This window comes from Xyrauchen texanus, chromosome 43 (assembly GCF_025860055.1).
Source record: "Xyrauchen texanus isolate HMW12.3.18 chromosome 43, RBS_HiC_50CHRs, whole genome shotgun sequence".
NCBI lineage: Eukaryota > Metazoa > Chordata > Actinopteri > Cypriniformes > Catostomidae > Xyrauchen > Xyrauchen texanus.
The window spans coordinates 20,183,277-20,198,635 of NC_068318.1; the positions used below are offsets into that span (position 1 = coordinate 20,183,277).

The 15,359-nt window shown below is 36.1% G+C and overlaps 1 protein-coding gene across 1 annotated transcript in view; it reads right to left on the reverse strand.

The window, feature by feature from the left end:
- The window catches only part of med13a (mediator complex subunit 13a), a 133,017-nt gene that overhangs the window by 49,019 nt on the left and 68,639 nt on the right, over positions 1-15,359 (reverse strand). Inside the window, exons 5-8 of the mRNA XM_052115637.1 lie at positions 9,755-9,952; positions 7,509-7,703; positions 5,642-5,804; positions 2,165-2,278 (exon numbers count right to left, since the gene is read on the reverse strand). Of these exons, the coding sequence (XP_051971597.1) occupies positions 2,165-2,278; positions 5,642-5,804; positions 7,509-7,703; positions 9,755-9,952 (670 nt within the window). The remainder of the gene's footprint in view (positions 1-2,164; positions 2,279-5,641; positions 5,805-7,508; positions 7,704-9,754; positions 9,953-15,359) is intronic.

The following is a 15,359-nucleotide window of genomic DNA, read 5'->3' on the forward strand; positions in this document are numbered from 1 at the left end:
CATAATTTAACTGTGTGGAGCATAAACATTTAACTGCACAATAGAACTTTCAAAAGTGTGGCAAAGGGCACTTTTAAATCAGTATTGGATGATCTTAGTGTTAAAAGAACGGAGATTGGTATCGCCTCAAAATTTCTGATTGGTGCACCACTGGGTGTGAGTACACAGACCTATGTCCAAACATCAGTCTATATATTTGAGTGTGCTTGCAGTCTGAAAGAGTGCATAACTGTTTAGAGAGTCCTCGGAAAAGCATTAACACATACCTTCACACCCAAACAAACATAATTCAGGGATAATGAACAGTCGGTAATTTTTGTAAAACAATGCTATTACACGGCTACTTACCAAATAAATCAATAAAAGGACATGAAACACTGAAATTATTTTGAGTTGAAATAATTTTATTATGAGAGAAGACCGCAAAAGAATAAGAGAGCCTTGAAACTAGCACAGTTATGTGGGAAATCAGTTAACTGGTACGACATTCAACTACATACTTAAGTGGCCAATATACAAAAATATTGGACCAAAAAATGTTGCAAAAAAACCTAAAATCACAATCAAGTATTCCAGAGAGTAGTGTAATAGAGCCCAACAGTGCCTGCCCACCTTTTCAGTCATCTGTGTTCAGGAAATATTTTTCACCATTATTTGTTTCCCTTGGGGTTAGCATAAAATCCTTCATTAAAGAGTTCTAAGCCATGAACCGAACCAAATCAACCAGCTCCGAGGTGAATCACAAAGATACAAACTCTGATTTGAAGCAAAAAATAATTTGAAAGTCGGACAAAAGGTACAAAAATTTGACCTTTTGTTTTAAATGAGGGAATAAACTACAATTCCATGAAGCATAGTGAATGATGTTTTTAAAACCAATATATGAAAAAATTAAAACTATTGATTTTAAATGGTTTGTTGATTATATGTATATTAAACAATATTTTAATTATGTTGCAAAATATTTAGATATATGCAAATATATATACATACTGTGAGAGTGTAGGGAGAACTACTCCGTTGCGTCATTCACAAACTCGTTTGACTTGCTTGGTTAGCTGCAATTACAGTTGAAGTCAGAAGTTTACATACACTTAAGTCATTAAAACTAATTTTTAACCACTCCACAGATTTCATATTAGCAAACTATAGTTTTTGCAAGTCGTTTAGGACATATAAAGTAATTAAGTCATTTTTCCAACAATTGTTTCACTTTAAGTTGACTATCACATTTCCAGTGGGTCAGAAATTTACATACACCAAGTGAACTGTGCCTTTAAGCAGTTTGGAAAATTCAGCCGTTAAGCATTAAGGTGGCAGCATCATGTTGTGGTGGGGCTTTGCTGCAGGATGGACTGGTGTACTTCACAAAATAGATGTCATCATGAGGAAGGAAAATTATGTCGATATACTGAAGCAACATCTCAAGACATCAGCCAGGAAGTTAAAGCTTGGTCGCAAATTGGTCTTCCAAATGGACAATGACCCCAAGCATACCTCCAAAGTTGTGGCAAAATGGCTTAAGGACAACAAAGTCAAGGTATTGGAGTGGCCGTTACAAAGCCCTGGCCTCAATCGATAGAAAATTTGAGGGCAGAATTGAAAAAGCGTGAGCGAGCAAGGAGGCCTACAAACCTGACTCAGTTTCACAAAGTTCTGTCTGGAGAAATGAGACAGAATTCCAGCAACTTATTGTGAGAAGCTTAAGACGAGATGTTTTTGGTGTAACATTTACAAGGTGTATGTAAACTTCTGACTTCAACTGTATCTGGTTGATGTTTTCTCTTCAGGATCATGGGAATTGCAGTTCTTCACCAGGAATTCCACTATTAAACACGTATTTTAAAAAATATGAAGGTGAAATAACATGGAACAATGGCTTCAACAGAAGCAAATACAATCGATTAACAACCTCGGAGCTCATGGTAGGTCTGTTTAAGGGTTTATAAGTCATTGCTTAAAATCAATTAGTCTATGTAGAAAATTACTAGGACTAGACTATACTAGAGCTTCTTTATTACTCCACGGCACACTTCATGCCTGCCATTTCACAGTGACAAATGAAATTGTAAGATCTGAAAAGTGATTAGTGGCAGCAGCAACATGGGACAGTTAAATAAGGAGAGCTTTTGAGAGTAAAGTGTGTGTGTGAATGCATCTGTACCTTGAACAGTTACAGTTTGATCTCTGTGTGGATTCAACAAAGTCCCAGGCACCCACTTTTGTCAGTGTCTCCTCTTCGTTGGTCCCGTTGGAGACTGTGGCGGAGAATTTGCGTCTGTGGAGACACAAGGATAAAAGATCTGAATCAAACTCCCTGCATCTACTGCAAAGTCTCTTTAGCTACTTTTACGAAGTCAGTGTTTAGGAGTGACAACCGTACTTACTAGAAGCATGACTCTCAAATTATTCTGTTCATACAACAATTTACAGGGTGGCTTGAATAGACTTGCCACGATATCATCATTTTCACACCAGTGAAATTTTCAAACTGATCAAACAGTGGTATTACCGCTGGTTGGATGCTAAGTGGTACTATGGGGGTAATTTTCGTTAAGCAATAGCCTACACAATAACGCAAGGCAGCTTGAATTCAAACTTTAAACTTTATTTTTTTATTTATTTTAACTAATAATTCAAATGAAACTGATTTTTATTTTATTGGAATTAAATTGTGTGTTGTTCAACTTAATGAAAGATGGCTTTTCAACCGTTATGAAGTGCAACATCTCTTTGGCAATGAACCTACTTCATCTGAGCATTCTCACCATCATGAGCTACCAGTCGGGTATTTAATTGTCTGGCAAATACATCATTTATTGTGGGTTGTTACAGGTTTAATGTTGGTGTTTTATTACCTTTTATACCAGGTCCCAGTTTAGCTGCTACGGAAGGGTAATGACTTTGAATGTGTGTGAATACATTTGTTTGTTCCCTCCTAGTAGTGCTGGGCGATATGTTCACGATATTTTTATATGAAATAAAAATATCACAATACCCAATTACATTGTCTACCCCCGGCTGAGGGATTGGCTGAGGGATTCAATTGCATTGAAAATTAAAGTTATTTAAAAAATAAAACCAAAGACATTTCTAAATTCAAATTGCACTTCAAACGAATCAAAAAAGCAATTAAAATAATAAAGTGTACGGTGGCCGACAGAGCTCAACGTGCTGCAACCTAAAGACGACGCATGCAAATAGAAAAAAACGCATGCAAATAAAAAAAACACCCGCAAATTAAGAAAACATCTTCATCAGTTTCACAACACACGAGTGCTCCAAATATTCACAACACAACAAAATACAGAAATGCGCTGCAAAAGCTCACAACACAACCAAATACAGAAACGTGCTGCAAGTAACACAGAACACAATGGAAATGTTTCCGGGGGAACCAAATAAGTGACGAACCCCGCTTGGAGGTGCTTACAGCAAAGCACTGATATTGACAAGAAGTGAAAGCCTATATATTTTTTTTATAAATAAACTATAATATTAAAATAATATTGTAATATATTGTATATAGAAATAATATTATAATATTATATTGGAATATTATACTTTTTTATAGTTCTTCTACTCTTTGCTTACAGCTCAAAATTCTACTTTATTTTATTTTATTTATTTTAACTTTTTTTTCCGCAAAACATACAGAGATTAATTTTTTATGACATACAAATTGTATACAATATACATGTATTAACAATATGTTCAATATCATCAGAAATCAGAAAAGAACAATGAGCTGAAAACTAAAATAAATAAAAAAGATAGAGAAGAAGAACATGAAGGAAAGATATTAATCTTTACATCAGTTACACCAGAGCCATTCTCTCCATGGCTCTGAGTTACACTATACAAATTGTTTAATGTTATGTTTAAATTTTCATAAAGAAAAGTTTCATAAGAAGGTGTAGGTAATGTAGGGTCCAATGTTTTAAAGTTGAGACACTGACACACAGATATATAACGGATATATTAAACGCATATTTTAAAAGTTTTTTTGTAAAGTAAATATAAATTTATTTGCAACCGTTATGATAACAGCATTATATTTCTGTCCTCAGAACAGCTATTCAGCTGATGGACAACGTGCTGCGTTGTCATGGGAACATCCCAGGTGAAAATAATTACGTTGGAAGTTGTCTTTCATTGCTTCCTTCATCAAGTGCGTTCCAAATGGTTACATAAATGGCACACTAGTGCCATGCTCACTCCAAAGTCCCACTTGAAGAGCTCTGCCGTCTGCCCTTCGAAGGGAGTAGGGCATAGGGATGCTCACGTGCAATAACGTGCGGGGTTCGTCACTTATTTGGTTCCCCCGGAAACATTTCCGTTGTGTTCTGTGTTACTTGCAGCGCGTTTCTGTATTTGGTTGTGTTGTGAGCTTTTGCAGCGCGTTTTTGTATTTTGTTGTGTTGTGAATATTTGGAGCACGTGTGTTGTGAAACTGATGAAGATGTTTTCTTAATTTGCGGGTGTTTTTTTATTTGCATGCGTTTTTTTCTATTTGCATGCGTTTTTTTCTATTTGCTTGCGCTTCTTTAGGTTGCAACACGTTGAGCTCTGTCGGCCACCATAGAAGTGGTTAAGATCTAAATACAATTAAAAATGTAAACAAAATAATTATAATGATAATAACCACTTAAATATAAATCATGGTTCGAGGAGAACGTGTTTTTGTATTATTTTAGGTTTTAATCACATATGTATAGGCTATATATAAAGTGACCCTGCAGAGTTGAGCTCACAAAGAACTGCTCTGTGGAAATAAAGTGAACAGAACGCACTGTACCTCCTGAGCAGAGATGGTCAGAGGTCATTTGCAGCATTCTCATATACAATAATATTCTTGCAAAATCTTTTCAGAAGACTGAAACAAAGAAAGAGTGAGAACCCTTTACATTATCGTGTTCCATGAGACTGTACACCTCCGAACATACAGCGTGTCAGACATACGCACAGACAGGTATTCTTTCATCTGTTCTTAAAAATACAATAAAGTCTGTATCTTCAATCGCATGCCTGTGTGTCTAACAGCATTTCCTGTGTCATTCCGAATCCGAGATACAGTTACCCACCATGCACATTATATTCGCTACCTGCAATTAAATGTCTTCTGTCAGTGCCCGTACTTTGCTGCAGGAGTAATTTGATACGTTGGTAAAGAACATCTGGCTTTAATGCATTATTTAGGTTCATTTTTCATGGGTCGCAAACTCTTCATTAGGCAACTATTCTTTATTTAAGGCTATTCTATTCATTAGGCTATTGTACTGATATTCGATGTTCCATCCATAATGTTTCCCCCTTTTACCCCATATAAAATTTTACACCGTTGTTGTCCCTTGTTCAGAGTAAAACCGTGAAAACCCTAGGCTTGAATACTGCATCAAGCCACTCTATTCTTGTAATTGTGAAACTTACCCTAAATCACAAAAATACATAATACTTCACAGAAGTTATGCTTATTTTTTTTCTTTAATAAACAGTAATAAATATAAAACATCCTGTGGCTCAGAGGTGTTTGTCTGATTGTGCATTATTGCTCTGTGTTTGATTTAGCATGACTGTGAAATGGGATTATCAGATCCAAGATAAGCTCTGAGCTCATTGGAGCATGTCTGAGCACACTTACTTGTTCTGAGTTTGGTTGATGTTGCACTCCTGCCAGACAGTTTCGACCACCTGATTGGCCATCCTGCGTGGAATTTTGCCACCGTGGTGACTAGTGCGGTCAACAGTGAATCCATCCATTGCCATTGGCAACCGCATCCACTTTTGCTCAGAATGAGAGTGGACTGGATAGGGAAAGAAAGATGAAAAAATGGGAGTGCGTAGCAGACAATGAAATATGCAAATAAAAAACATGACAATAACTTGTATAACTTGTATTTGGATGCCACATTATTGGACTGAAACAAAATTCTGATTGGATGAGACACATTTGAAGTTGCTGTAAGCTGTTGTTTGTGCTGTGTGGCAAATCATGATTTTGAATTCCATCACACAGGGTTTGTACAGACGCAAGTTAAATTCAAGGACTTAAGCATATTTTTATTTGTTTTCAAGGACTATGCTCGAGATGTCATTAAAACAAATTCTTTATTTGTTAATTTTAAATAAATTAAAGTTAATAAAAATAAATAAAAAAAGTTATTTATTTTTATAAAACAACACTTTTTACAAGTTCAACATATCTCATCTTTAACAACACATTCTCACAGTAACAATTCTTGGTTCATTCATGACGAAATTGAAGTGCAATTGTGGTATGCTCCCTTAAAAAGTACATAACTGTGTCTGTAAACGGCAGTCCATAAGACTCATGTGCAATGTTCCATGTTTTCTAAAGTCACACAACAGATTTTGGCGAGGAACTGACCGAAAGTTACAAAAGATCCAATTAGTTCGGTTTTTGTTTCACGAAAGAAGCTGGTTAACATTACATTAACACTAATGAGGGTTCAATGGGGTACAACACCAAATATTTTTGTGTGAAAACATTAGCTAAAATGTGAATTAATTACTTTTTCATATGCTGGGAAAAATCACACTATGATATTATACAGCCTCTGAACTTTGACCGTAAAAATTATTTTCCACAAATGTTTGTTTAAAAAAAAAATTTAAACATAAAAAAGGTTTTATCATTGATAACACCAATGCCATGAAATAAAGGGACAAATATTATTTTTAAATTATTATTAATAATTTTGTTTAGTTTTTTTGCACACTTGTTTGGCCTTACACAAAATAAAACAGAAATAACTTTAAATGTCTTAGAAGTGTTGTACCAGGTGAATTGACAACTTCAACTATATGTTCTAAATAAAACAAGCCATTTAATTTCAATAAAGGTTAGGTTATAGAATGATACCTTTTAATTATTTAAAAAAAAAAAAAATTCACTATATGAAAGCTTTGTCAACATATTTTGACATTGACCCAAATGTTGTCAGAAATAACATATTTTGTGATACACCAAGCTTTCTTTACACAAGGGGGTGCTAGACGACTCACAAAACTGAATCCTCCATTGATCTGCATTCAAATCTCAGACCATTTTACATCTCATAAAATTTTTTCACTCTGGAGAGTAATTTTTAATTAAGTTGCAAGGATTCATACTTAGTTTAATCCGCCACAGCAGTATCTATCAAATAAATTTTTTAAATCCTCCAGTAACAAGTGATTGTGAGCAGCCCATTCTGAACAGCGCTGCCAAAAGCAACAGGTGCCTATGTAACAGCGTCGTCTACGCACTGCCTGCTTCAGCAGTGGTCTAGTGGTCTGTCGTCATGTTTTTCAGAAACTAGATACATTTCATTTATTAAATTAAGTAAGCAACGTGTTTTACAAGAACATTTTAAGCACCTCTCAGTCAAAATTGCTATTTTCAAGGGTTTTAAAGGACTTAAATTTGAAAAACCAAATTCAAGCGCCTTGCACGAACCCTGATCACATTGCTGCATGGGTCTGAGTCAGCGTCGAGGCGTGTTTACCTGTCTGAGCCTCCTCAGGTGAGGTGGGAGGGGTCAGGGTCACAGAGGAGATGGCGGGGTCCCGGTTTAAACCAGGCACTTGTATGCCATTAGAATAGACAGCACTGCAGTGTGAGGACCCCGCAGGTGTTACACTGGGGATGTCTGACTGTGGGACTAACACCAGGCATGCAGGATACACCATGCGCACACCACCTGGGAGGAAACAACCACACATTTACACAATAAGCAACTAATGATGACCAATATATCTGTGACCATATTGTTATCGATTAATCAATAACAGAGAAGTGAGGCTGGTTTAAATATTGGCATGCCAGTAATAAAATAAGGGCCAACTATCTGAATTCAAACAATCTTGATATCAGGTTTTAAAAGATATTTAGTTGCCCATCTTTCATTCTGTTTATTATATAGTTCTTATAAGATCATTTATAGCATGTAAAACAAAAGTTACAGCATGTTTTTTTTTTTACAGATAGTAGTGATGTAATCAGTTTTGAGGTTTCCCTAACACAGGAGTTGTCAACGGGGGTGGTACCGACCCCCCAATAGGTGTTCAAAGGATGCCAGGGGGCACTGGAAGCAAATTATTAGAAAGGTGGGCATTAGGCAACAAATGGAGGATATTTATCATTAATGTAATCAAATAAATCCAGGGTTGGAAGGGTTACTTGTGAAATGCATTCCACTACAGATTACAGAATACATGCTGTAAAATGTAATTTGTAACTTATTCCGTTAGATTACACAAGGCCAGTTACATATTCTAAATACTTTGGATTACTTCTTCAGCACTGGTAGATTTCTTCACTTGTTTTGACTCTAAAAACTTTTTACAAAATTTAAAAATACATTCTCTGAAAACCTAATTATTATACGCAGTGTTGTTTCTAAAACAAGATAAATCAAATTGATCATGTTTTAAGGATTTTTAGATATTTTTACAGGAAAAAGATATAAAAATTATTATCAAGAATATGATTTTGCCCTAATATCAAAGTTCTTCCTAGAAAAAACAGAAATTATGATCCAACGTGAATTTTCTTGATAAAAAAAAATATGATTGTGTCTGGTAACATGTGCATGTAAAATGGCTAGAAATAGCATTTTAGCTTAGCATAAAGCTGACTATTTACACAAAGTTTATTTCTATTTCTTCTGCTCCAAACTTTCTTCAATCTTACTTCTCTGTCTGCTCGTATGACTATAACACATCATAAGAAAGCGTTTCACCGCTGTTCAAATGCACTTTGGATCGCATCATTTATATGTATAAATGTTTTCCATCTGAAAGGACTAAATATGAAATTAAACAATTTCCATTTTCCATTTATGCATTTGGCAGACACTTTTATCCAAAGCGACTTACAGTGCACTTATTACAGGGACAATCCCCCCAGAGCAACCTGGAGTTAAGTGCCTTGCTCAAGGACACAATGGTGGTGGCAGTGGGGATCGAACCAGCGACCTTCTGATTAACAGTTATGTGCTTTAGCCCACTACGCCACCACCACTCCATGTTAATGCACCTGTATGGATCTGTAGGTGGATACGGCTCAATGGACAAAGCAGTGCGAGCGCATAGCAGGTGCATTTTTACTCACAGAGTATCAAGCTCTAAAACGAGCAAACTCAGATCATTGCAGTGCTGCAAAACCAGTGAGAAGCAAGGCTCGAGACACAGAAACCATTTAAATTCGGCACAGAATTCTACATGACCACACTTTAATTTACTATAGCAACACTAACTGTACTTTAGGCAAAAATAGATTCATAATACATATCATCATATCACTACTTCAGCTCTATTAAATGTGTCACAGGCTACATTAGGGAAGTGAGGAACTATAATACATTTTTGTTACAACTTTTAAACGTTTATATTTTGCATTTATTGGTTTTTACATGTGTTTAGTGTAGGCCTACAATTTGTAATAACAAAAATGCCATTATTTTTTTTATAGAAATCATGTTACATCTAACCACTGTAGTGAAGATAGGTAGGGGAATGAATTAGGGGGGCGTTCTTCCAAAAATATTGAGAATCACTGCCCTAACATGTACAAATACTTTAAACAGAGTCAAATTTTCTATTGTCTTTTACACTCTTAATGATTTTTGAACTTATGTAATATGAAAGTTTGGCATTAATGACAAAAGGCTTTATTTTTACTGTCTGCAATTTTTTTTTTCCTATTTAACAGCCCTTTAAGTGAAAAAAATCATATTTAGGTTCAACTCACCAACAAGCACCTCTACTGCTGCCAGTGAGTCATCCTCCCAGTCGATGTCCTCCATTTTCTCATCTGCACTCTCCTTGGAGGTGTGGCTGATGGGATAGAACTGGTTCCATTCTTCAATGAGCTTCTGTGTTGGGGGGTCAGAGAGCTTGAAGGACTGGCCGGTCAACATCCCGTTCAGTCCAAATGGACTCAGAATCACTGCGGAGACAATAAGAGATGGAATTTAGTTAGACACAATACATATAGTCCAACGCCCAAGAAACATTGAGCAGAAGTGCTGTAAATGTCAAATATCTGGGATGCACATATGCCAATTGATCACAATTATTTGAACTAATCACGATTATTTGAGATAACCACAATTATAAATTTTTTAATCCCCTTTTCTCCCAATTTGGAATGCCCAATTCCCACTACTTAGTAGGTCTTTGTGGTGGCGCGGTTACTCGCCTCAATCCGGGAGGCAGAGGACAAGTCTCTGTGGCCTCCGCTTCAGAGACAGTCAATCCACGCATTTTATCACGTGGCTCGTCGTGCATGACACCACGGAGAATCGGCATGTGGAGGCTCAAGCAACTCTCTGCGATCCACGCACAACTTACCTCGCACCCCATTGTGAGTGAGAGCCCCTAATCATGACAACGAGAAGGTTATCCCATGTAACTCTACCCTCCCTAGCAACCGGGCCAGTTTGGTTGCTTAGTAGACCTGGTTGGAGTCACTCAGCACACCTTGGATTTGAAACCATAACTCCAGGGGTGGTAGTCAGTGTCAATACTTGTTAACCCTCTGGGGTCTGAGGGTATTTTGGGCCTTGGAGAAGTGTTGACATGCCTTGACATGTGCTTTTTTCAGTTGCTTAAAAAAATATTAATGGCTAAAGTCTGACAACACTGTATTCAGCACAAACTGGGCTACAATAATATGTGAGCAACATGTGTGTACAGGTTTGTATTTGTGAGAAAATAAAGTTTATGCATGGTTTTTGAAAAAACTAAAATTTGAAGTCACTGAAATAAGGTCATATAACACATACCGTAATTTCCGGACTATAAGCCGCAACTTTTTTCCCACGCATTGAACCACGCGGCTTAAACAACGATGCGGCTAATATATGGATTTTTCCCGCTTTCAAATTTTATTTAAAAAAAAAAAATAAATTCTGTGACGTGCTCAGTTTTTTGGCGGCATGAAGCTTTCATTAGACCAATGAAATTGCCGAACGGGTTAAGGTCAAACAACTTTTTTTTTTTACTGTTTAGATTAAATCGAGCGCGCTCAAACTTCCCATCATTCTGATTACAGTAGTCATTTTGTCACCATCAAGACACGGAGAAATGCATATGATGCAGCTTTCAAGTTGAAGGCGATTGATCTGGCTGTTGGAAAAGGAAATAGAGCTGCTGCACGGGAGATGTTGGAAACAGCAGCGTGATGAATTGACTCAGTGCAAAAGACAACTAAAGCTGAGGCTATTCAACTCCGACACCGAAGGAGATGACTTCAGTGGTTTCATGTGCACAAGAGGAGGAAGATAGTGACAATGACTTCCAGTGTGACAGTTTTCAGCACTTGATGTAAGCGCCCTTACCGCTTTTCTCTCCCAGACGGGCGCTTGACCACGCCCCCGCTGCCACACCGTGTTTCATTAAAGCCTATTTATTTTTGTTACAAGCCGTGTTTCGTTAAAGCCTATTTATTTTTGTTACAAGCCGTGTTTCGTTAAAGCCTATTTACTTTTGTTACAAGCTGTGTTTCGTTAAAGCCTGTGTAAAGTTCATTTGTTTCAATGTACCGGTAGGCACCTGCGGCTTATAGACAGGTGCGGCTTATCTATGTTCAAAATAATATATTTTTTTAAATTTAGTGGGTGCGGCTTATATTCAGGTGCGCTCAATAGTCCGGAAATTACGGTACTAAACATTTGTCCACAAGACTTTTGAGAACTGGATCTTGTAGCCTAGTTTTTGCTACAAAATTATGTGAAAACCATACTGATCACTCACTCATACAAAACAATATAGTACTACAGTATAGTACAAACTTTTGTAAGACAATTTTAGTGTTAAAAGGTAATATGCGAGGAGGCGTGAATAATCATGAATATGGATTGTAATTCACACCTGAGAGACAAAAGACCCCTCCCCTGGGCCTATCAATGAGGAATGTGACTGAGATAGAATGAATGTGAGAAGACTTAATGAATCAAGTTTTCAGTTAAAAGAAGTAATCTGACTATATATTTTCTTTACATAAAGACTTTACTTAATTTTAGACCTACACTACCATTTAAATGTAGTCTCTTCTGCTCACCAAGACTGGATTTATTTGATCCAAAATACAACATTGATATTCTGAACTTTCTTTCAAATTGAAAAGAACAGTTTTCTATTTAAATATAAAATGCAATTTGTGATCAAAGCTGAATTTTCAGCATCATTACTGCAGTCTTCAGTGTCACATCATCCTTCAGAAATCATTATAAGATGGTGATTTTCTAATATGGGCATATTTAAAGTGCACTTTACTCATTTAACCTGAACACATTTGCAAGCACAAGCTTTGTTGTTGATGAGGCATTTTAAACACTAGATAAAATATATTCTAAACATTCATATTATTTTTATATCATATTATATATCATATTTATATTATACAGCATACAATTAAAATAATTGCTTTAGCCGAAACAGCATTTAAATGTAACTAAAACTTGCTTATTAGGAGTCATATTTCAAATGTCAATACTCTGAATCCTGGCTGGCAAGTCTGTAAACAGTCCCACTAGTCAAATATGTACATGTTTATATAAAATAGCATGTCAACTAATGAAAACTAAATGACTTACTCGTCCGAAATCCTCGGCTTGATCAAGTCTCTCTTCAAAATACAAACGTTCATCGGAGTCCCGCTCTTCTGCTGAGGAAAATGTTAACTCTTCCTTACAATCCTGGAGTTTTCTCCTTCCTTACAATCCTGTGTATCGTTACAAACGCGCAGAAACAATTATGAAATGTGTTTACAACCTCACAGTCGGGGGCGTGTACATTTGTGTTGATCGTCTCAGCACATTAGCGTATGAATGGCGCGCTCTGCTGGTGGGTGGGATCACATTACAGATAATTAGATGGACCGGTAAAAAAAACTGTACGTCGCTTTGTTTCAAACAGACTGTATTGCAGGAGAATATTTGTTTTAAATTTGAATTGTTTCATTTAAAAGTAGACATTTTAAGCTTTCTTTAGACATATGTTTCATGTTTGTGTGATAAGTATTCACAGAGTTTCAGTTCATTTTTGTGACGTGTTTCTGAATTACGCTTGTGAACACAGAGACAGCTGAAAGCTCAACCTTTTTATTTTCCTTATTTTACAAAAGCACAAGGTGTTCTTGTTATTGTGAGTGAACACAAATAAAAGTAGACCCTTTATAGTCTCTAATGATGTCTTACACATATCTGTATACCCAAAGTATTTTAAGTTGTTTCTGCTGTAATGACGAAAATATCCAGCAGGACGCATCCGTCGACCCCAGAGGGTTAAGCTACCCAGGCCCCATTATAGTGCACTTTTTATTCCAAATCACATACTGCCTCTAAGAATCTATATAAATAGTAGAAATACAATGAAATCCACAACTTAATTCTCCCTGTAAAGTGCAGTAATGTTTAAAAGCTCTCAAAATTAACTCTCAAAATTAACTCGAGTGTGGAAATCCACTTCCCTAATATACAGTATGTGTTGTGAATGTAAAGTGCTCAGGGCTTTAACAGCCACTATTTTCACATTGACAAAACATAAGAATAATGATTGTAATAAGGATTATTAAAATCAATAATAATGATAATAAATAAATATGAGTATTATATTACAATGATACTAAATTAAAGTGCAATGGGTTCCAAATAATTGTTGGAATGGAAAATGGACTGAGATCCTATAACAAAATAGATATTTATGAGAATTGTAAATACCTGAATATTTAAAGCACTATTCAACATATTTTAATATTTAAAATAAAATAATTGTTAGTTATTAAATTATTAATAGTTATTAAGTCCAACATCTGCAATATTTTTACAAAGCCATAAAGGAAATCATATATTTTATTTATGTTTTTGTCAAGCAATTATTTGCATGGCAATTAATAGCCAGCTATACGCAAAATAAGAGCTTCTAACATCATGAATATTCATCGTAGGATTTTGTTTGGCCTGCAAGCAAAACACAACCCAAGGACACTTAAATCAGATTGTACTTTGGTATAAGAAACTCTGCTAAAATGTAAAAATCGAATTACAAGTTATAAAGTTTCATTTATGCAGTGTTGTCCTTGGAAATTGATTCGTTTGTCCCCAAACTGACTCTTATATAGTAAGAAATCCTACCACATGCAGCAGAAACACATGAAGAGTGAAGTGTGTGTAATCAGAAAAGAGCCAAAGCAAATGAGTCAATGAAGCGAGGAAGACTGTACAAACACTCCCGTCTGGCTTTCTCTCAACCGCTCCTTCCACTTCTGTTCCTCATTAACTGTGCTTTTAAATGTCTCTTCCAATGTACCCAGGTCTCTTGTTCCTTCCCGCCTTCTCTCAGACACTTTCCGAACCCTTTCATATCAACACAGCATCCTGTTACTGCCAAGCAGTGCACATTGGGAGCCCATAAACCAACATAAATAAACAGGTCACTCAGAGGGAGAGAGCCAAAAGGTGAAAGCAAGAAACAAAAGAGAGCACGAAAAGGTCAAAGGGATAGTTCACCCAAAAGAGAAGAGATGTTTGAGGCAGATTGTCAGCCTCAATTACAATATGTGTTGGGTGCAATTCGACTTAAGAAATAAGTTGCTGTAATCAACTTACTTTTTAAAAGTACTTTTAAAAAAAGTCATGTAATTACATTACCATATGTATTTCAATTAAGTTAATTACTTTTAAGTACATCACTTGGGTTGCACATTAGGACTGCGCGATAGGACAATGTAATCCGATATTGACGATATCTGACAAATATCTTGTTGCAGATTGCGCAGTCATTAACAAACCATGATCAACAATATTGGCAAATGAAAAATCAGAGCTGGGAAGTCAGCAAATAATTAAATGGTAGCCCAGGGTATGAAATTAGCAGCCGCCACCTGCCAAATGCAGGTATTTCACTGTTGCCGTCAAACTGTAAGATGTCTCGGAGTGATGCACTTGAAGAAACTAAATCTCATTATTTGTTTAGAAGCGAGCAGTGTGAGCATGTATCAGGGAACACGAGCATGTAGAGTTCTCACACTTTGGGGCAGATTCACTAAATGGTTGTGTCAATTTTGCATGTGGTATTTCAGCGCAAAAACATCTTATTCACTAACCATCTGCAATCTATCATAGCAAGTGCAATCAGAGTCTTGAGTATTTAAATTAAGTAATTGTAATTCCAGGCAAAATGGTCTAATTTCTACACATCATTCACAAAAGCTGCCTCACGAAATTTAGATTGCGCTATTACCACCAAACGAAAATAGGTGGTAAAATGTATTTTATTTAAGAGTTGTTTGTGAAAATTTTCAACCGATCATATCAGCAGTAAATAATCATCAAATGATGGAGAAGAGCATT